General features: G+C 35.8%; 2 protein-coding genes across 2 annotated transcripts; both read left to right on the top strand.

Moving 5' to 3' along the window:
- Nucleotides 1-352: 352 nt before the first annotated feature.
- Nucleotides 353-7428, top strand: LOC120778996 (venom serine protease Bi-VSP-like). Its single transcript, XM_040111099.1, has 7 exons — nt 353-774; nt 4890-5059; nt 5130-5508; nt 6129-6525; nt 6588-6663; nt 6733-7116; nt 7183-7428. Exons 1-7 carry the CDS (start codon nt 708-710, stop codon nt 7324-7326), a joined length of 1617 nt encoding a protein of 538 aa, XP_039967033.1. The 5' UTR covers nt 353-707; the 3' UTR covers nt 7327-7428.
- A 3602-nt stretch (nt 7429-11030) lies between these two features.
- Nucleotides 11031-19958, top strand: LOC120778997 (proclotting enzyme-like). Its single transcript, XM_040111100.1, has 8 exons — nt 11031-11107; nt 16217-16356; nt 16426-16744; nt 16803-17208; nt 17851-17926; nt 19274-19358; nt 19444-19742; nt 19821-19958. Exons 1-8 carry the CDS (start codon nt 11050-11052, stop codon nt 19956-19958), a joined length of 1521 nt encoding a protein of 506 aa, XP_039967034.1. The 5' UTR covers nt 11031-11049.
- Nucleotides 19959-24641: the final 4683 nt, after the last annotated feature.

Genomic DNA, 24641 nt, shown 5'->3' with positions numbered 1-24641 from the left:
AAATATCCTTTGTCACTAACTGCTATAGAATTTAATAATAAGTTAGTATCAGTACAAAGTGCGAATTGATGCCTTCTCAAACACGAGCTGGTAGCGCCGTCTGCTGACAATATAGAAATTGGTTTGATATCTGACTAAAACCTGTAGGATTTTAAATCTGCCATACTCCTATTTTTCAAATATGTTTCTTACCCCCTTAATACACATACACGCACACAACTTTTCTCAAACTCTTAATTACTCAATTGCTCATGCATTCAACCGGCTACTGCTAGCTACTACTACTGCTACTAACTTGAGCTTCTTAAGTGTAATACAAATATAAACCGGCTGTCAGTTTGTTTATGCGAATGCTGCCGAACGGTTTGAGTTATAAAAGATTCGCTAAAAACGTAGAAAATTCAATTTCTCGCTTGTGAAGATTCGAATGGGACTTTTGCGGAAACAGTTCTGATTTAAGCGCGTTCGCAACGAGAAGCACGCGCTGCTCGACCTAACGCCCATAAAATATTTGAAAATACACAGTATACTTACTTGTGCCATATTGTGACTAAGTGATGCTGTGAATAAATAGTTTCTTGAACCATACTAATTACAATTGTTATGCTCAAGTGTTTATAATTAATTGTAAAGAGTATATTATTTTTTTCTACTGTCAAATCGAATTCAATAATTTTGATTCAAGTTCAAAATATTTAAAATTTAGAATGAAGGTGTTTATTCCGTTGTTAATATTCGCCTGTGCTGTGCTGCTTCCCGCTGTGTTCGCGCAAGGTAGGTTTTTCACAAGGAAATATATAATTGAAAAAAAAACGAAGAAGTATTCAGTGCAACGAATTCACATCTGACGAGAATTTAATAATAATGTGTGAAATGTTTAGTTTGAGAAAAAGTACACCAACAATTAACAAATCGTGTATATTTATAAATATTTGATGGAGCAAAAGTTACAGCAAAACAAATGTAAAAAAAGTCTCAGTAAAACTCTCATAATTGTATGTGCCAAGGAAACCATTATTTGAGTGAAGTCTTTCAAAATTATGTAATAGTGAATGAGTAACTGTAAATAAGATGTTCTCTCATTAACAAATTAGAAAATAAAACAATATTCAGAAGTGCTAGGTGCGATTACGGCCAATTATTAGGCAATTTGTAACTAAAATTTAAAGATTATGTGAAATATTGGAAGATATCAGTGAAAAATGACTAAAAAAAAGTTTCGAAATTGTGATACAAGAACATTTTGTGAAATATCAACAGGGATGAAATTCGGTTAACAATTTTTTCATTTCAAAAATGCTTTCTGACTTTGAAACATTGCGACCTGAAAATTGTAAAAAACACAAAATATTTAAATTATTCACCAATACTCATTTTCTCGCTTTCAAGATAATCCCAAATTGATATAATACACTTATGTGAACGATTTTGTTTAGTTCTCGAAACACTTTTCATAATCGTTTTTGGGATGGCCTTCAGCTTCTATCTATTCGATCTACTGAGAACGGGTTCCACGGAAAAGCAATTTCAGTTTGGGAACAAGAAAAAATTCCACGGAGCCAAATCTGGTGAATACGGTGGTTGATAGATAGTAAACTAAAGTACTCTTTAAAAAATTCAGTTTTATCGAGACGAGTCGAGCAAAATATCCACTAATATCATATGAACGAATTCTTGAGAGATTTCGATCTTTCTTCCTATATCTCAAATACTTTTCTGGCGATTTTCAAGCACCACATCCTTGACTTGTTTAATATTTTCATCAATCATTTAGCATTGAAATGAGAAAAAAAACGTGGATGGTGCCGATTTTAGTATTTTACTAGTTTATTCACTTAAGACATTTCATCTGCAAGTCAAAAGGGGTTTCAAACCAGTAATGGTTGGTAGTTGTTTTTTCAACTTTCAAAAAATTCTAAAATTATATGTATCATAATTTTAGAATAAAAATCGGGTAAGAATATAAAAGCGACGAGAAGAAATTAGCTTGAACAAAGTGTATGTCTCTTCATTTACCCTCTTGCCCTTTTGGTAAAATAATTATGATAATGGATTGTCAAAAAAGTCTTGCGGTATTTTTATTGAAATTTTTTTTTATTGAAATTGAAATGACCGATGCTACGGCTGCTACTTTGCCGGTCTCTTTCGACCAATTCAGCGATTTTATCGCAATTTTCGACGACAGGCCTTCTGGAGCGTGGTGCATCTTCGACCACTTCTACACCAGAACGAAAACGTTGAAACCATCGTTGTGCGGTGGAAATGGAAACTGTATCGGGTCCATAAACTGCACAAATTTTATTGGCGGCTTGAGAAGCATTTTTGCCTTTATCGTAGTAGTACCGTAAAATATGCCGTATTTTCTCTTTATTTCGCTCCATGTTTGCGACGCTATAACTCACGAACGACTTAAAAGAAACGACAATCAATCACAAACACGTGTTAGCGCGTGAAATGAGCTTTCCAAAAAGGCATAGCATGACCCGATGCGACGAAAAAAACTAGAACTACGCGCTTTCAGCGCCAACTAGCGAAAATACCGCAAGACTTTTTTGACAACCAATAATTGAATTGAATGCTCTAGAACCGTGGCTCACCAAATGGAACATTGGCATCAATATCGAAAAGTTCATACAAGTGGTATATATCTCAAGCACATAAATTTCCCTCAAGTGGCTTTTTATATGGTCAGTTGTTACCAACAAGCATATGAGCAAAATTTTTAAGGATTATAATTGATAAGAGCCACACTTGTGGCTTTTCGTGGATAGCAATCATTAGTGAAGAAGAAATTACATCTTACAAGGCTAATTTAACTAGTTTTAACACGCCACGACATATCATAATTAATTTTCTGGAAAAATACAGAGAATGACTATATATTAAAGTATCCATCTGCCAAAGTGATTACTGTGTTCTATTATAAAAACAACTGCGTATAATCTCTTTAGCCCGAACACACGAAGTGCCTTTCACTGCGGAAATTTTGCCTTGTATGATTACAATTAATCCTTTTAGATCGAGAGCTGCTTAAAAAATTTACCGGCTCATCAATATTATATGCACCTGTTGTATATTCATATGTAGGTGTGTAAATACAGCTTATTTAGCTGCTGTGCGCGTCATTTTAAAAAATTTTATGGAGTATTTCGTATGCAAGTTCAGTAAACCAGTTAGCGGACGGTAGTAGCCGACTTCAAGGCTATGAATTTGGAGCTGGCAAAAAACAAAAATAATAATAAAAAGATGATAATAAAAAAAAAGAACTAAAAAAATTGAATGAAAAAGAAAAAACAAAAAACTCGATAAATTAAGATAATATTATTAACAGTCATGACAGTGAATTTAAAATATGAGAATATAAAACAAAAAAAAGCAACTAAAATAAATACAAAAAACTTGAAAAGTAATAATTAAGTGCTAATGAAGATGACAACAGTTTAAATTAGTTAGGAATCCGCTAAAAAAAATATAGAAAACGTTCTAAAGAAATTGAAATTTGTTGAGTCGGAATGGTTATATACACTTATACGCAATATTTACTTAAGCAATTGACATTTTTAAAAATTAAGCACCCATGTAGGACAACAAATGATATGTGATGAGCAATAACTGAAATATTTATACATGTAGCTCTCATTTACTATTATTAAATTTAGCCCGCTTCTTATTGCCAAGTTTTCATTCCACTTTGCATAGACTTCAGCAAATTTGTTTTATTTATTTTGATGACGCCGTTTTCGCTTCTCAGCACGTGCCAAATGAAATAAGCATATCTAAATGAATAACTGTTCATCAATATAAGGCGCTCGCACGCTAAACACATTGAGTGAGTTGAGACAATAATTGAAGACTAGAAATTCTTCTCATATAAAATTGTGATTAAATATATATTTATGTGAGTTATAAGTGTAATAACTGACTGAATTCGAACTAATTCAAAATATACTAGTCTATAACTAATTTTTTTTCGTCGTAAATAGCCACACCGAAAAGCAGCAGTCTTGTCAAAAAGAGCACATAATTATTAATGAATCATTTAATTTAATTTTCGAGTAATTAGTCGATGTTACTCTGAGACCATAGCACAAATTCGCTTGAAATGTTAGATGTAGCTGCACAGCAACATGATTTAGGAACGATTTTTCATTATAAAAGCTTTTTTAAATAAATTATCTGCTATTTTTTCTAAGAAAAATTTTAATTTTAACAAATTGGGCACTATTATATGTAAATTCGACGTAAATATGAATATATAACGAGATTCTGGAATCACCGTTGCCCGTCAAAGCTCTTTTGGTAAAGATTATTCCGAAAATTAGCCCGCCAGTAGATGCCATTTTTTATCAAAATCTCAATATAATTTTTTTTCTACATTCAAATTTGTTGTTTCACTTGGTGGCGACACACGCCCGCAGAATGTTGCTGACAGATCGAAAAAATTGCAGGAAATGTCTAGTCCACGCTGTAAGGATCTGGGGTCCCCACGGTAACGATTGCGAGCCTACAGAGTCTGTTAACATTTACGTCAAGCGCAGGCATCTTAACGGATGACTACTCCTCATGGACCTAGTATCTGAACTCCATCTGGTATCGCAAAGGACAAAACTGTTCTATGCGTGGCTCATTGGCCTACCAAAATAACCTAACCTAACCTAGCTTGTTTGAAAAAACCTCAAATAGAGAAAATTCTGCTTCCCTAACATCTTAGGGGATACATCGATCACCAACTTTTCGGTGTAGTTGTTGGAGTGCGATTTGCTTTTAGCTTGGGTCTCAGTGGCACTGCACTTCAATTTTAAAGTAATCAAAATAATAAGAATAAGATTCATTGCGTAAATTAACTACACTTTAATAATGTAATTATTTAACTTCGATTGTACTTACAGCCCAGTACAACTGCGTGACTCCAGAGAATTATTATGGTTACTGCGTGCTATTACAATATTGTCCACAAATAGCGAACGTATTCAATATACGCAATCGCAATCAAGCCGAACGCTATGTTATAGCTTCACAACGCTCGTGTGGAACACGAAGTGTTAATGGTGATCCAGTGGTAAGTTAAATAATTGCAATTTAAGCAAAGTAGATATTTTAAAATTATGCTGATCACTGAAATTATTTAGGTTTGTTGCTCACGGCCAGTAAATCCAGCGCCACAACCGCAGCCGCAGCCACAGCCACGACCACAACCACAGCCTCAGATACGACCACAACCATTACCACAGCCACGGCCACAACCGCAACCGCTTCCACAACCTGAACCACAAATACGTCCACAGCCTTCCACTGAAAGTCCAACAAATCCCTTCCTGCCACAAACTACATCTGCACCAAACATAATTCAACCGAGACCACCGCCAAACCAAGGTCAACTTGTTACTTCAACGGCGCGTCCCACAATAGCGCCCACTCTAAGCCCCACGACTGCACCCGTAGAAATCGGCGAACGCTTGACAGGCGACTCTTGTGTGGATCCGAAACTGAGACGCGGTGTTTGTGTTGGTAAGCACTGAAACTATCTATGGTTTTATATAATTGGTTGTCAAAAACGTCTTGCGGTATTTTCGCTTGTTGGCGCTGAAAGCGCGTTGTTCTAGTTTTATTCGTCGCATTGGGTCATGCTATACCTTTTTGGAAAGCTCATTTCAAGCGCTAACACGTGTTTGATTGATTGTCGTTCGTGAGTTATAGCGTCGCAAACATGGAGCAAAATAAAGAGAAAATACGGCATATTTTACAGTACTACTACGATAAAGGCAAAAATGCATCTCAAGCCGCCAATAAAACTTGTGCAGTTTATGGACCCGATACAGTTTCCATTTCCACCGCACAACGATGGTTTCAATGTTTTCGTTCTGGTGTAGAGGTGGTCGAAGATGTGCCAGGCTCCAGAAGGCCTGTCGTCGAAAATTGCGATAAAATCGCGGAATTGGTCGAAAGAGACCGGCATAGTAGCAGCCGTAGCATTGGTCAAGAGCTGGGCATGAGTCATCAAAAATTCATTTCAATTTGAATAAAAAAAAAAATTCAATAAAAATACCGCAAGATTTTTTCGACAACCCATTACCTTACCAAAAGCATTAGAGAGAAATCGTAAAATGCAATGTTTCGCTCTTCCTCAGCGATTGCCAAGTGCAGCCAGCTGGTTACAGAGCTTTACGCCAAGTCGAATGACCCCGAGTTTGCCGACTTCCTGCGTGCTTCGAATCGCAATTGTGGCGGCGTTGCATCCGTGGCATGTTGTCCCACGAGCGATAATGTTATTAAGGCTCCGACAGTGATAGTGGTCAACAGCGATGATATACCCACACGTCCACCCACTTTGGAGGAGGGTTGCGGCTACACGCACAACACCTACAAGAAAATTGTTGGCGGCGAGGTGAGTAAGAAGGGCGCTTGGCCATGGGCTGTGCTCTTGGCGTATCCCGACGGCTCAGCAAGTTCACCATTCAAGTGTGGTGGCACCTTGGTGACGGCGCGACACATCGTCACAGCGGCGCATTGCATACGTAGCGATCTGTAAGCGGTCAAATTGACTTGTATTTAGTACTTACCGTTAGTATGTGTTTCTTTTCTTGCAGCGCCTATGTTCGTTTGGGAGAACACGACCTGAGCACCGACACGGAAACACGCCACGAAGATGTCAACATTGTGCGGGTAAGTGCATTTGTGGACAATATCAATGTAGCTTTACTTAAATGAAACCTTGATTCCTCCCACGAGCAGAAAGAAGCCCATCCACAGTACAACAGACGCAATGGCAAAAACGATGTGGCAGTGCTATGGCTCGAGCGCAACGTAAAATTCAGAGAGACGATTTCACCGATTTGCCTGCCTACCGCAGCGCCGATACGCCAAAAGTCCTATGTATCTTATACGCCCTTCGTCGTGGGCTGGGGCAAGACTATGGAGGGTGGCGTCTCGTCGAATGTCTTGCAGGAATTGCAAATACCAATCTTTAAGAATGATGTCTGTGAACGTAGTTACAAGAACATTAATCGTTTGGTGTCTGAAGACCAATTCGATAGTGGTGTGTTGTGCGCAGGTGTGCTATCAGGCGGCAAGGATACGTGTCAAGGTGACTCGGGCGGTCCACTGATGATACCAGAGGTGAGTTGAACTAAAAAAATGAAAAATAAAATAATAAAAGCTAATTGTTAATTTTTTGGTTTGCAGTCTTACAAGAACAATGTGCGTTATTACCTGATCGGTGTGGTTTCGTATGGCGTGGGTTGTGCGCGTCCTGAAGTGCCAGGTGTTTACGCCAGTGTGCAGCACTATGTCGACTGGATATTGGAGAAGATTGCTGATACACCTTGAGATTCCTTTTTTAATTTATATTTACGGATAAAATACTTACTTTTTATACTTAATACACAACTAAGTGCTGCGGTATTTTATTGTTTAGAAAGTGATATGACTTCTGTTTTAATAAAAAATAATTACGAAAATAATATGAAAAGTAATTTCTGTTTAATATTCAATGCGGCTTTATGGCAACTGCCAAATGTTCCACCTTCAAATGACTTCTTTATTAAAATTTGGGATCTAGAAGCGAACGCACAAGCAAACATCGTCAGCAGTTTCTTATTTTCTTGCTTTGTGTGCCAAGCACGTTCCAAAAATTGTAATAAAATCTGAAAACCCTGACTACTGGGTTGTTGTTTTGTGCATCGTTAGTGCATACTAAGAATGTTGGCTGTGCTTAATTAACGCAATAAAATGATTTGTTGCAGTTTTATTGGTGTATATTTACATGCAGCAACCATGCCTACGCTGATGATGTGATCATTTCACTAATGGAGGTTTCTATAAATTAACGAAAAGTGCATGGGTGAAAGATTTAGAAAAGGAAATGTAAATAAAATCCCTTGATGCAAAAAATTACAGACTTTTAGGGAAAACATTTGCGTTAGTGAATAAAGTTTTAGGCAAGTTCGTGTCTTAAGTCTTTTGTGTGAGAGTTTATCTCTTGAAATTAAGTCATTTATATTTTGCAGCAAGTAGAACATGAACCATTAGTTGCGTTACAACGATTTTTGCAGATAAAATATTAATAAAAAAATTATGTGAAATTTCAATAATTAAATTTAAACAAGTAAGGAAGGGCTAAGTTCGGGAGCAACATTTTAAACTCTTGCAGCTTATAAGAATCAAAGCCAGAGAAAAACCTTAGGGTGTTAAACGAAAATTAGAGAATCAGAATCGAAGCTGTTTTATATATACATATACTATGAATAACTCATACACTAAACGACATATTCGACATAAGGTTTGTTAAAAAATCTAAAATCATTATATGTAGTAGTTATATGGTTGTTGGGCTAGTACCGACCCGATTTTATCTAGTGCTGTCTAGTAATAAATGTCCTTAAAGTTTTATGTAAGGTACATAGAATGACCAATTATATAGAGTAAAGTCATTCGGAAGTTCGAAAGCATTTATATTAGGCCCAGTGAAGTATTGACCCGATTCAATCCATTTTTGATACAAAAAGATGTTATTTCCAGAAAGTATTCTCTCTGAATTTGTATATCCCATACCTTGACCGATATTTTCGGTTAAAAGTCAACTATAGATACTGAGATCCCCATATTCTATAGGGCTGGAACAGTTTTTGTTGAATTTGGACACTTTTTGGTCATACAAATGTATGTAGTATTGTTGGAATCTCTTGGCAGAATTCGTAAACAAAATTTGGTACTTTTTAATACGAATTTTGACAAGAGATAACTCGATGTAATTTCGAGCCAAATTTAACCAATAAGGGGCTAAATTGATGTTGAGACTTCAAAAACTATATTATCTTTGATAATTTATCCTGGAAGTAAGGTAAAAGGAATCAAATTTAACCCTTTCAGTGTTTATCAAACCTGGATTTTAATATAAAAAATCTTAATGCCGACCTTTTGAATTAAGGCTATTAAGATGTTAGTGATGTCAGCAACTTGTTTTGTGCTCTTTATAACCCTTTTTACTAGCGCCCAATATCTTTCGAGGAGTCTTAGCTCTGGTCAGTAAGGTGGATTTGCATATTTTGGCACAAAAACTATATTGTTCTCACATACCATTCAACTGCCGATTTGCTATAATGGCATGAAACCAAGTCAAGCCAAAAAAATGTGGACATCTCATGCCGTCTTATAAATGGAAAAAGCCGTTTTTGGAAGCACTCCTGGATGCATAAATCAGTGTTGATAGAGTTGTAACAAAAGAGCTGCTTCTTTTACCACAGCTATAGATTGCTTGCCAAACCAAAAATTTTTGTGTCTTTAACTCCTCTTGAACATTCTCCCTATGATCTGCAACATAAAAATCCACCTGGAAGCTAAGAAAAGTTCCTAAGCACATTCGTTTCATCAACCATAATGCAACAGTTACAATTTTAAAGGAATATGACATCTCGTGAAGCCGTTTGGCTACATTTTTTGCCATGTTGTTCTGTTTGGAATTCCTGTCTGGAACTTTCTGAACTTTGTAAGACTTAAGTCCTTCCACATTTTTAACTTTTCTGACAAAAGTTTCTGAACACTGCGGTTTTCCCCTACCTTTCTCTCCGATATATTGGGATTTTTCGTAAAAAGCGGTATTAAATCCTTAGCTACGTCAGGGTACTTAAAATTACTTCTACCACTTCCTTGATTCCTGTTGAAAGTCAGATCTTTGCTGAACGTTTTAATAACACTCGACATGGTATTCCTGGAAACAATTGCTTTTTACCAATTGTTTTCATAGTCCAACTAGGATTTTCGTTACCAGTACCATCAAGGCACTATTTGTGAAATTCTTTTTCGAAAACAACGCGTCAAAAATTTTAGATGCAGAAGCAGATTGGTCCGAACGTATCAACCCTACCGCGCATTGGATAAGGAAATAATACTTTTTCACTATTCCTTCAATTAAATACATTTTTAGGATCCTCGATGGTACTTATTTTAAACCAAAGAAGAAATGATAGATTTTTTGAAAATCCTAGACTAGCTAGCTAATCGCTTAGAGTGCCCAAAAATCTTCTTTGCATGCTAAACTGGCATAACTCCATAACTGAACCAATATAATTTTGAAAAATGGATGAAATCAGTCTACTTATATCTTGCCAAGTTTCCAAATGTGGTATATGCTGATGAGATGAGCAGATGTTCGGTATTTGAGATAATTTCAGAGCATTATATTTAGTGAGAAAGCGGAATATTATATAACTATATATTATATTTAAGGGCACTATAGACCTAAGGTCGCGGTACAATCCTCATCTGCTTATCTTATATAGCTTTCTTTCAAAAGCACTGATTACAACGGTTCGTCTATTTTCAATTCTTCAAACGTTGCATACTTTCCAGCGTGCAGAGAGTGAATAACCCACATTAGCAATATTCTATATACCCACACAAATACATGTGCACATAATTGTTAACACATCTGATTAAGTAAATATTTCCAATTAACCGTTTTATCCCCACCGCAGGTGCTAAACAGTCATTTGAGTGTGAGTAAGTCATTCCAAAAACTGAGCTGAGAGACTGCCTTAAACAATAAGCATTGGTTTGTGGGAATCACCTCTTCTGACTTAAGGCAAATGCAAACAATATATATGAAAACCGGCTGAGATTTCGTTTTCGAAGCATAAATATAAAAATATTGCTCAACATCTCAAACTGGTACAGGTAAATAGATGTATGTATGTATATATGAGATGCTAATAGCTTCGCGTCGTTTTGACTATCATTTTTGGAAACAGTTGCGAATTCAAAGCGGTCGCGTTCAAAAGGGCTCAATAAAAGCGCGTAGTAAATCGTGAGTGAAGGCAATGAAATGTTTCGATTGTAAAAATAGAGACGAACTAATAAAAGCTTGAAATTAAAATTTGTGCACTTTGATGACTGTATCGAAAAAGTATTTTATACATTACACATAACAAAGGAAAAAAACAAAACAAAAAAAAACAATATTTAGAAAATTAAAATTTTAATTAAATTAAAATTAGATATTTGTATTAGTTAAAAAAAGTTGTTGTGTTTTTGAAGAAGTGAAAGAGTGAAAAAATGAAAGCCACTTTGCCGCTACTTGTCCTGTGCTCACTAAAAATAATAACTATTAAAGGTACGCATAGCAAAATGTATTTTTTAATATTTTTATAATATTATAAGTTAATTAAGAAAACATTATAAGAGCTTGAAAAAATATCTGCATTATAAATGTTTCGCCGGAATTCAGAAACAAGTTTAATATATATTCGAAAGCTAAATTTAAATTTGTTTAATATAATCGCTAATAAAACTTTTTATAACCTGATTATATGCTTATTGAGGCAAATATATTTTAAAGGTGCAAGATTGTGTAATTTCCCATCAGAGTTGTTGTATAGCTAAGCCACTTTTTTATTGTTTATTTTTTGCATATTTGCATATACAAAAATATTGAAAATTTTTTTATTGTGTTTTGCTTAGTTGTATTTTATTTTAAAACAAGAAAAGCATTAACTTTGACTGCATCAAAGCTATAATACCCTTTACAGGTGTAATTTTTTTTGCAACTATCCATAAATAAATCTGAAAATGTTAACGTGCTGGGGTTGAGTTTAACGGAAGTTGTTTTACAAGTGCTTTCTAGCCACTTTTTTTTGATATAAACAACCTTTGCTTAATAAGGATAATAATCCATGCAAAGTTTCATGCAGATACTTTGTCATATAGTAAAGTTTTCTATGCAAAAGCTTGATTTGCACCGATCAGTTCGTATGACATATACATAAGTAAGATAGTAGTCTCATATGAGCGGTACTCAAAAAATTAGTAAACAAGTTTGTGTATACACTGAAAATATTTAAAATGAAAAATTTTTCTATTTTTATTGAGTAGCAAAAAATATGTCATATCAATGATAATTGAATCAAGAAATTATTAACTGCACTGCTCCACAAAACTGAAGAAAAAATTTGCGTCAGATATGCTAAGAGATCTGTGGTGTCTTCATTGCGATTTTCAGTTCAAAAGTCTTCCATCGGCTATTTTTATAATTTTATTAAATGACGGTGTTTCGACCCCTAACCTCCTTGACTGTAACACAAAAAATTCTAAGTGTTAGGAAGCTTTTACTATCATTTGATTTTTTTACTAACCCAAAATTAACAAAAACAGTATCTCACATCACAGTCACAAGATGACTTTAAAGTAGTTTTATAATAGGTTGTCAAAAAAGTCTTACGGTATTTTCGCTAGTTGGCGCTGAAAGCGCGTGGTACTAGTTTTATTCGTCGCATCGGGTCATGCTATACCTTTTTGGAAAGCTCATTTCAAGCGCTAACACGTGTTTAATTGATTGTCGTTCGTGAGTTATAGCGTCGCAAAAATGGAGCAAAATAAAGAGAAAATACGGCATATTTTACAGTACTAATACGACAAAGGCAAAAATACATCTCAAGCCGCCAACAAAATTTGTGCAGTTTACGGACCCGATATAGTTTCCATTTCCACCGCACAACGATGGTTTCAACGTTTTCGTTCTGGTGTCGAAGTGGTCGAAGATGCGCCACGCTCCGGAAGGCCTGTCGTCGAAAATTGCGATAAAATCGCGGAATTGGTCGAAAGAGACCGGCATAGTAGCAGCCGTAGCATCGGTCAAGAGCTGGGCATAAGTTATCAAAAATTCATATCAATTTCAATAAAAAAAATTCAATAAAATTAAATTAAATAATTCACCCATTACTTCCTTGATATCCACAATGAAAACCTCAGCTACCACTTGTTTTTTGTTTTCAATGAAATAAACAGTGATTGTCCTTCTTTAATTCAATCAGAATTTAGGGAAACTTAAACTTAATACGCAATTTATGAAGATATAAATAAATATATATACCAGTTAACGATCAATATGCCTCTAGGAGACTGTTTTTTTTTCAGTTAAAGATATATACTAAATATACTGTAAACCTTTATATATAAAAATTACGTGACACATTGTCCGCGATGGACTCCTAAACTACTGAACCGATTTTAGCAAAATTTAGCACACTGTATTCAGTTTGACCCAACTTAGAAGATAAGATAAGAAAAACAATTCATAAATATAAAATACAGTCAAAGCTCTATTAAATGGACGATATATTAAGCGGACATCTCTATTAACTGGACAGAAAGGCTGAAAGATAAGGAGACAGTAAATACAGTTTTCACTGTATTGAATAGTTTATTATATGAATAATAGTATAAAATGTATACTACAGCAAAGCGTGGCCGGATCCACTAGTAAATATATCTATATATATAAAAGAAAGTTGTGTTAATTACACCATTTATAACTCATGAACGGCTGAACCGATTTGGCTGAAAAAATAATAATTTAAAAACTCATGTTTGTAGGAATGATTTGAATATATGCGTACAGTTTTAAACAGATTCTTCCTCAAAAATAATACAATTGCTAAGTATTTGGAATACTAGAAAAGAAGTGCAACCAAATATGCAATTTATAACAGATTATATTATAACTGGCTCAGTAATCAGTCGTTGAGTATATATTATACCACGTGCACCCTGACTGATATCATAACCTTTCCAGCCGACTTTTTCGTCTTTCCACGCCTGAGAACAGGTTCAACATGTGCAGATGACTAGAAAGACGATTGGACTTCAGTGGGAAATGTTGGAGCTATGTTTCTATTGGCACACACCGACGCAAAAAATCGGTTTTATTACGACTAAAGTGCACTCAAACACATTTCAGAATCAGTTATTCGTTGTTTTCCTTCGATTATGAACTTGCGAGGCACCCACTTTGCACAGAGCTTTCACCTCTTTAAGCTTAGCAAATATCTTTTCATCTGTGGATTTCCCTGAGCCCAAATTGAACAGTATTTTCCTCCAAAAAGCATGCCTTATTAACACACGAAATGCTTTATGATCCATATTTTTGTAAACTAACACAAGTTGCTTTACAGAAATGCTATATTTCATTAACTAATAGTTATAATCCAACTAATAGAAATCATATAGTTGCTAGTAGTAGTATTATCTATGTATCAGCCACAGTGAAGCGTGGGTGGGTCCTCTAGTATAATATAAATATCAATATGCCTACTTAGAGAGAGATTTTTGATATAAATACGAAGAAAACTCAGAATATATTAGAGAAGTTGAGTAGAAGATAAATTGTGATTATTCTTCTTCGACCATCGTTTCACCATTTGAAGTATAATGTAACCATAAATAAACCAATAGATGTCGCTGGAATGGAAATTTCTCTAAAATATTATTAGTCATATGTGTGCCTTAGAGATGTTGTGGCCATATGCTCCCTAAAAAAGTAACAGGTACAAATATTTATGTATATTTCCAACATTTTCTTGATGCCCATGTGCATGGTTTTAATTAAAATAAGTGAAACCGGAACATAACAACCGTACCTTCATCCTATATTTTACCATTTTGCTGTTTTAATAAGTATAACCAAGGCTTAAACATATATACGATTATGATCTGGTTTTTCTTATTTTAATCAAAATCATACTCCTGCAAATGTTCTGTAAAAAATTTGGTAAGTATGTAAGATAGCAGCAAATGCGAGCGACAAAGTTCGAAAGTTTGTCAAAATCACAATATTGTGTGGCCCACTCCGAAACTTATAATAAAAAACTGAAGAGTTTAGTGTGAATTTTGAATAAAAATAACTGTATAAAAATAGTTCCAAATTGAAAAAAAAGATTTATTTTTAAAAATATATATTTTTGTCCAATATTTGTTTTCAAAGAACTCAAAAAATAATATTGAACGTAAATTTTGGTTGGAATAACTCATATACCCGTTTTTGTGAGCATTTGCGATTTCGACTCCGTCACGCTCAAATCATTTGCCAGGTGTTAGGCTGTTGGAATCACACAATTCTGACAATTTTTCGTTATTTCAACTTACACCACAGTTACATATATAATACGTTTTATATATATTTAAAATTATTTGCTATTAGTTAATTCGCTGTTTAAGCTAAATACTTACACTTAAACGTTCTACTTCATTTGCTCAGCAATTAAGATATTTAAACGCACTTTATAATACTTAACGCCCATTAAACGGTTTTCTTTATATTGAACTGAATTAAAAGGTTTCAAATGAAATGGTTTTCTTCTAATAATTCAGCGTTACAAAATTGATGTTTCAGTTGAAAGTGAGATTTCACCACACGCTAATTATTTCTTTCCATACATCCCACTTCTTCTCCTTTTAATACTTTCGTGGAATTAATATTACATATTGAAACTTTGTAAGAACTTAAATAGTTCAACTGTTATTGTTGCTTTTTACAAAGTCATAATTGAATCATAAACAGACAGTTTCATAATCTGTTTAAATTAATTTACGAGAATTTGATATACTGAAGAGGTCTTAAGAATCAGTTTCTGGAACAAATTAACATTTATATGACATTAAATGACAAATTTTTATTTCACAACAATGTGCGTTATTTTAAGAATGTAGTTAGTCCTATAAAATAGCATAAAATAACAACAACTTGCTTTGAGAACAAATTTTTCCAAAGAGAGTGATCGATGCAACATGTCATCTCCTATATCATGCTCCATTGAACACTAGCCGGTTTGGGCGTTATTGTTATTACCTGTTCTCCAAACTGTTTCGCCGACCTTAATATAAGATGGCCGATTTGATGAAGTGGCTAAATATATTCCTAATGTCAATTTGATTTTTTCCAATTCACCCCTGTTACTTTTCCTCTAAAGGAGAGCTGGTTTCAAATTGTCACTGATTTCCGAAGAGAAGAAATCACCACTGACTATTGTGTATTCAGTCATGATAAGCTAAGCGGTTACTGAAAGCATATATGAAATAGAAAACTATCACTTTAAGGTTAATCCTTTTTTCTTTTCCTCACAATCTAGTTCAAAATGTATATAAATGATTTACCACTTATACTATATGAATGAGTATGATAATCATCAAGAAACTGAAGTTGATGAATTCATGATGAAACAAAAAAAAATCAAGATCTACGTACGTAATCGAAACAAACCGTAATTATTCATGGATCCTCTAGGTTTTCTAGAAAAAATGCATATTATTCCAGAACTTACGAAGCATATGTACTCTCTACTCTTCGGCCGTATATCTTTCGGTACCTTGAGTTAAAAGAAGCACCTACTGCTAGAAATCGTTATTTTTCGGCCAACCTAACATTGAACTATTTTCGTTATTATTTCAGCTCAGTACAATTGTGTGAGTCCAGAGAATTATTATGGCCAGTGCGTTGCCTTCAATTATTGCCCACAGGTGGTGAATGCTCAGAGAGCGCGCAATCAGCAATATGTGGCAGCTGCACAACGAGCGTGTGGTGGCAAATCGGTTAGTACGCGATAAACAAAAACGCTCTTCAGTTATCTAAATAATACTAACGAAAAACATTTTGCATAGTTTTGTTGCGCACAACCACAGCAGCGTCCACGCCCAGTCTCTCAACGACCGACCAGCCCTTTCGCAGTGCAACCCCAACAAAGTCGACGTGTGCCTGCACCAAACACGCTACAAGTGCGGCGATCTGTTGCAGCACAACCTCAACAACAACCACCACAACAACAACCGCAGCAACAGCGAATAATACGTCAACAGCCAGGAATTGATTTTCGCTACATTTTCGGTGGGAATGAATATAGCCAAGCTCCATCAGCTTTTGTGGACTTTAGAGCTGGACAATTCTGTAATACTCCCGAGAATGTAGAAGGAGCTTGTGTGGGTAGGCGTTACCAACGTTAAATAAGGAAATAACTTTACTAATTTTCAATTTATTTCAGAAATCAACGATTGCCAAGTGTTGTTGGGTCAGTTGTATCAACGTTATACAGATCCTAATTTCGTACAATATTTACGCGCTTCGAATAGAAATTGTGGCGGTAGCTCGCATAGCGTCTGTTGCCCTGGTGGCGCAGAGTCTTCACGTCCGGCGCCAGCACCAGCACCAGCACCAGCACCCGCACCAAGTCCCGCACCCAGTCAAGCAAGCTCTGCCGGTACTTGTGGCGTTGTGTTGCGTACGTTTAAGAAGATTGTTGGTGGTAAAGTGAGTGGCAAAAGTGATTGGCCGTGGATGGCTTTACTAGCCTATCCGGACTTGGATCCCAGCTCGCCATTCAAATGCGGCGGAACTTTAGTGTCCTCTCGACATATTGTTACGGCGGCGCATTGTATACGAAGCGATTTGTGAGTTGGAAAGTATTTTATGTATATGAGACATATATTGTATATAGACAAGCTTATAGCATTACTTATTGCAAATAGGTTAGAAGTAGAAAACTTACCTTTTTATTTTTAAAATCTGGTCAGATATTAGCCTGACTTTTTCTATGAAAACTAGTCCTATAAATACTCCTCAGTTCTTAAAACTTACATCACTGTCAATTTAGTTCAAACAAAGAATTACCGTTAAGACAGGTATACCAGAGTAATGTCTTAATTTCCAGCGCCTATATTCACTCATTCATACATATGTACAGTGTTTAGCTACTAAAAAGCTGTGATCTGTGATGAGCTGAGCTAATATCAATACAGCAAAGACAAATTAATCAATTCAACTCATAGACATTTTAATTATAACTTATAATAATGTAGATGTACGATTGATTACATTTGAGAAATAATATTAAATTTTTTGTTGCCATTAAGTTGCTTACTTGAATTTGCATATTAATGGTATTCTCCTAGATGATTGATTAATTTGCGATTTAGGTTTTACCGACTACGGAAATTTAAAGAAAGTAGTAGTTTTATTTCATTTTAAAAGTCATTATTTTATTTTATCCATTACTTGCTTTTCGGTTTTTTGTTTGCATGTGTGTGTTTTAGAAGCTACGTTCGCCTTGGCGAATACGATCTGAGCACAGATACAGAAACTCAGCATCAGGATATAAGTGTACTGAAGGTGAGTAGCATTACTTTTATTGTATGACACTATTTTTTTTACTAAAGAATAACTATTTTCTGATCCTCATATATTCGAAACGCTGAATAATGTAATTAAAATAATTTGAAATATACTCGTATCCAAAAAATTACGTAGTCTTTATACGATTCTGTCACACATAGATCGACTATCATTATCTACGTAAATTGTCTTTTATATTTCGGTATTTGGCAACGCCAGTGTTGCAATCTGGCAACTCACAACTTTATCGTAATATTTGTAATTTTTGATGTCATTCATGCTCAGAACGTTTTAACATACGAGCGCTATTTACATTGTTTACAGTTACTTAAAATATTCATCTCTGCCAAAAATTGAATTTAATCGCGAACATTTTCGCGCGATTATTTTTCACAACTTACGACGTGGATTAAAGTAAATCAATGAACTGAATTCAACTTATGGCTAAGAAGTTCCCTTGAGGACCAGTATTAATAGGTAGTACGGTGAATCCAATCCAGGTCGTAGATCACTCCAAGATGAATTTCTTGAAGATCATTCAAAATCAGTTCTTGTTCCGGAAACTGTTGAAACTGTGCGCAAACTGATATAGCAAGATCGTCATGTGACATATCATAGGATTGAGGCAGCCTATAGTTGTGGCTTTAGTTGGTTGGGGGAAATTTTAAAAAATACGATCTCGGTGCTTCGAAATATGTCTGTGACAATTTGAAAGATGGTGAGTGGTGGATTTATACGAATGAGTTCGAAAGTAAACAACAGTCGAGTGTATGGTGTTTCAAAATGAGCTGAATCTAACAGAAGCTTTTCGAGCAAATGGTTGCCCGTTTTTGGAAAAACTGAACATGTCGCAAAACAGTAAATTCTTAGTGGTAAATGATGTGATATGTTATTCTTGACTTGGAACTGAATGACGTCTTTTATTTCCATTCGTAAAAAATAAACAAAGAAGTCAACGTTTTTCGACACTTAAGAGGCGGGTGATGCGTACAGAGCCCATGTTCTGGAGATACCTCAGTCAGAATAACAAAAGTGCTTTGAGAATTAGTTCAAACGCATGCGAAAGTGTGTGTATAGATCTCAATGGAGAATATTTTGAAAAACAATAAAGCAATTTTCGATGATTAATATTTGGTTTTGTTCTCTATTCCGAAATATGAAAAGCAACCTGCGTAAATTTGATATGTTTTCTGTTAATAATCCTTGTCCGGCGCCATTTAGTAGATTAAAATATAATATAATTAAAATATAATATAATTAAACAAAAACACCAGATTGGAATAATAGAATAGAATAAATAATACGCAAATTCACTGCTTTCTTATTTTTTACATTCATCGACAGCAAGAGAAACATCCGAATTATAACACCGCTAATGGACGTAATGACATCGGCGTAGTCTGGTTGCAACGTGCCGTACAATTCACCAGTAAGTTTTACCTCACCAAACAAGATCTTTTTTTCTTCACTTCTTACATAATACTAAATTATTCTCCATCTATCTCTTTATCTAGACAACATTAAGCCCATTTGCTTGCCCAGCTCACAGCGGTTGCGCAGCAAATCCTATCTAAATTACACACCCTTCGTAGCGGGTTGGGGCAAAACCATGGAAGGCGGTACCTCTGCGAATGTGCTGCAGGAGCTGCAAGTACCAATATTGGCTAACGAAGTTTGTCGTGACAGTTATCAGCGTGCGAATCGTCTAATCACCGCCGATCAATTCGACGCTGGTGTGATATGTGCAGGCGTGCTATCAGGCGGTAAGGATACTTGCCAAGGCGACTCGGGTGGACCACTGATGATACCGGAGGTATGGGAAATACTTTAATTATTTGTATCAAAATTATTTATTGTTGTTTTTTATGTTTTTATTTTACTTTTTGGTTAGACCGTTGGTAGCACCATAAAATTCTATCTGATTGGCGTCGTCTCGTACGGTGTGGGCTGTGCGCGTCCACAAATTCCCGGCGTTTATACGAGTGTACAGTATTTTGTGGATTGGATTTTGGCGAAAATTGCGACTTAGCGTTGTTATTAATAAATAAGTAATGACTTTTGAGTTGCAATAAAATAATATTTATATTTAGGAATTGTAGTTTTATTATTATAGACGATATACCTAGCTAAAAAGGTTGCAGTGAACTGTAAAAAATATAACATTAGTTTTATTTGATAAATTATATTCAACTATTTTTTATAGAAAAAAAAAAAAAAAATTTTTTAATTTTGCTTACGCACCCTTTGTTCCCATGACTGGTTTTTTGTAGCATCTAATCCCGTTTATGCATTCCTCTGCATTTCCCTCGGAAACGCTCTTTATGCATATGCAAATTAGTCTTCACATTCGTCGGTACCCGCTTGCCTGTCAATGGGTTAGCAGTGTCTTCTTCTCTTCATACTTGTACTTCATCCATCACTGTCTTGAGCAAATGATTTTAAGACATATATGCATAGTAGTTATATGATTTTTTTGTTGCGCTAAATTTACTTGAAAAAATCGCAAAAAAAGTTTAATTGGGTTTCTTTTCGATATGATTATATATTTACTAAGCTAAATATATGAGAAATTATATGCTTGACCCTAAGCCCTTTGCCTGTGTGGTCTATAGTATATGTATATGTGAAGTTTTTTCAACTCTTCCAGCTCGGGCTTCTTTTGAAAAAGGCCAAATTCGGGTATAACTAAACATATTAGCAATTTTCAAAGATCACAGCCGAGAAATATTTATAGGCTTTCAAAAACTGTATTTCATCTTCATCGTAAATCGCCGAAATGGTAATAGATTACACTTATATCTAACTTAAACTATATTTGACATCACCACTTAGTCCGATATATAAAGAGTATATTAAGCGTTCGAGTTTGGACAAATTTCATTCATATTCAGCGTGTGATTAAGCAAACACTTAAATTCATTAAAATATCGCAAATATTTACCAAAATAAACTTAGCTTAAACTTCTTAGGAAGGTTCACAAGGCCGCAATGATAGGGGTCCTAACTGGATATTAACTCATTGGCATTCACGCGGCACTAAAGATTTTGGAGGACGCAACTTGTCAAAGGGATGAACATGAGGTGGAAACATCCATACCTACACTGTCCAGCTTTCGCCTGAGTAAGATTAAAGCATCTTGGTTGCCATACTTTCTGTGAACCCGGCGAATTTACTCAATAAATTTGTTTCTGGCTGTAAGCACTTTCTAGATTTAAACGGCTGTATTGATCCGTTGTCCTTCCTTTTGTTATCAGGAAAAGATGCTCTCTGGGAAAGGATTAGCCATAGGCACTGGGTCCATAGATTCGATATCTGTGGTCTTGAAAAGCTATGGTATGTTTCGGCAATTTTTCCACCTGAGATGGTTAATTTATGCTATAAGACTCCAGATATCGAAAGGATGGACCTCAGTGCCTATGGCTGATTCGCGAAATTGAATTTTAATACAGTCATGCGCTAACGTAAAATGAAAAAAATTAGATGGAATTTAAAAATACGAGGTATGACAATTAAGTAATGAGACTGATTCCATAAAAACCGTATATTTGAAAATTATTCTACAACTCTGCCATCACCTTCAATGTAGTCCCCTTGGGCAGCTATACAGCGATTCCAGCGCGTTGTCCATGCTTCGTAACATTTCTGGAACGCTTCGATTGGGATGTCCGTAATTGACTCAAAATGGGTTCCTTTGACCACCGATTTTGTTTTAGGAAACAAAAAAAGTCACAGGGTGACATGTCGGGCGAATAAGGCGGCTGTTGCAACACGGCGATCCCTTTAGAGGCCAAATACTGGGAAACGCTGAGGGCGGTGTGGCACGGCGCGTTGTCGTGATGAAGGATCCAGTTACGAGCGATGTCTGGGCACACCCTGTTGACTCGTTTTCGCAATATTTCGAGTACTTGGCAATAGTAGACTTGATCCACAGTTTTCCCCGGTGGAACGACTTCTTTGTGGACGATTCCACGGCTATCAAAAAAGGCAATAATCATCGTTTTCACCTTCGACTTGCTCATGCGAGCTTTTTTCGGGCGGGGGGCGCGCGGAGACAACCACTGAGCTTTGGGTACGACTAAGAGCACTATCACCATACACTCCTACAATTTTAGCGTACGTTTCCGAAGCTATTTCGCCCAAAATTTTATCGTGACGCGTTGCTCTTGATTTCGTTTTTCCATTTTCGTGACGAGCACTACAAACACACGTCACGAGGTGACAAAAATATTAAAATATCATAGCTTTTTTGGTTTGGATGGGGCGTGGTTTCCTAGTTACACCAAGGACAGGAACCATGTGGACCATTAATCGAATCCAAACCCACAGACTTATTGACATTGGAGGATGTTTTCGAATGAAATGTTTAGTTCAAATAATCGATTTTGAATAAAAATACTAAATACTTGAAATTACTTAAAATAAACTTTGTAATTGGACACAAATGGCACTGCAATAGCTCTAGAGTGCCTCCTGAGCGTGAGTCAGCACCCCAACCTAACTTTCCTATAAAAAAAATAATACAAATTGTTGTTGCATATTTTTCGAAATAAAGTGGAGCATGCTCATTTCCCTCGGAGTATGTAACTTTTTTCGAATTTGATTTTGATTTAAATCTTATGCTCCAGCTGTTGCCTTCCTGTAGCACTTCAATTCCCTTTCGCTTACCACAAAGTACAATAGTAGGTCATGGTTGTCTTATCCTATTTAAATCACATCGCGTCGCTTTGTTGACTTAAGCTGCCACAAGCACATTTCTATAAAGATTTCTTGCATACATACAATGGAAATTACTTTCACCCGCGCTTTTCACGCTACCCCTGACAGAATGCTGATAAGAACGGTGCCACATGCCATTGATGTGGTGCCAGATTTCTTTAGTTTTCATTTATAAGTTTCTTTTCTTCAAATTTATTTTGTTTTTGTTATTTAAATTCGTAACAGCTGTTGCCGCTAATGGTTTTCAAGCCAACACGTCTTTACATATTTAGGCGGGGATTATGGTTTTCCTATAAGAGAACATATGACTCTTGCAAGGATGGAACGAAAGGATTAAAGCGAGTATTTACATAAAGATAATAGACGTCTGCATACATACATACATGTAAGAAAGTATTAATGTGCAGCAAAGCGTGATTTCTCACACAGCTTGCACTCACACATACATCTAAAACGAAGATCTCAGAGTTCATTAAGAGGTTGTAAAACAGCGAAGGCAAAATTCTCAATAGCTCAAGTATGCCGATGGGTGGTCGCAAAATTTTCACCAAGTATTGTCAGGATTTGCATATTTCAACATGTAAATTATCTGCATTCAACACTTAAAATCGCATTTGCATGATTTGCATACATCAAAAAGGAAAATTACATTCCGATGGGCAAAGTGAACATATCAACACCGAGGCGTCTTGTAAAGCATCTACCAAACACAAGTTTTCGCAAAACAAGACACCCCTAAGTGGATAAAGTGGATATGTATACAGCTAAGTTTGCATTATTGCGAACGATTGCAACACGAATGCTCGTGCGAACAAAGCACTCGTGACAATGCATTTTCAATTGCGTGCGATCATCTCCGAGCCCCTCACGTACACACACTCATACAATATTTGCAATGTTTGCCTACCCCTTCTTCTGACTGCGCTTCCACTTTCGTTTGCTAAATATTATTATTATCGAAATTTATTGACATTTGATGAGAGCAAAGAATGGCAAATACGAGTGTATGCTGTTGAAGGGGAGTTTGGCAATACGATCTCTTTTTACATTATTCCATATTGCCTGCATAGGGTTGTTGTCGCAAGTCAAGAAGCACCTCAGCACGCTCGCGCATGCAGGGCTTCGTGTGCCCGCACAAAGGCGCTCGTAAGTCAGCCACAAAGGCAGACAATCGTAAACGGGATAATGCTTGATGCATCAATATTTGCTTTCGATAGAGATATCATCGCTGATCACTACGTTCCATGTTGGCAAAATATCATCAATACTTAATTGTGTTACGATTGTAATCGAGCAGAATTGAATGGCATTCACATGGCAATAGAATGGAAAGCGAGCGTACAATATTATGACGAAATTGAGATATAAACGTGAGCAATTAAAATGATTGGCGCACAATAGAGGGTAGTTGGGTTGATTGGGACAATATTTGGAGAAGAGAAATCATAAGTGTAATCGATCAATCAATTCGTATTCAAACAATTTAATACTCATCTTTAATATGTATGCGTTCTTATTTAAATAAAGCATTTGTGCTTAATTTTCGGAGTTCACCTTTCCATATGTAGAAAAGCATAGAAATTTAGTGGGTACAGGGGATATTGTTGTCAAGGGTTTTTCATGGCAAAAATATATACGAGATTAGACCTGTGCTAAAACAGATCATCTTCATGTAATCATCAACTTAATAATAATATTTTTTTCAATCACAAAGTAAGCAAATGTCATACCTTCAATTGAGTCGTAATGCACATCTTCTTTGATTAACCGCCACCGTTACAGTACCTAGTAGTGGTTCGAACTGATAAGCTAATTTGAGCTCCCTATTAAATTTCCGGGCCACTGCAATATATTTCAGGCTGAGCTCTTTGCTATTGCGAAAGCCGCGGAGCTGGGCTCTAATAAACCTGCAGGCGATTCCAGAGTCAACATCTACGTAAACAGGCAAGCGGCAATCAAGCCAGTAACCTCGTATCGCATATAGGCCGGAAGTGT

Source organism: Bactrocera tryoni, chromosome 5 (genome assembly GCF_016617805.1).
Source record: "Bactrocera tryoni isolate S06 chromosome 5, CSIRO_BtryS06_freeze2, whole genome shotgun sequence".
NCBI classification, from domain to species: Eukaryota; Metazoa; Arthropoda; class Insecta; order Diptera; family Tephritidae; genus Bactrocera; species Bactrocera tryoni.
Note: the sequence above shows the minus strand (reverse complement) of the source record. Positions and strands in the feature narration are given on the sequence as shown.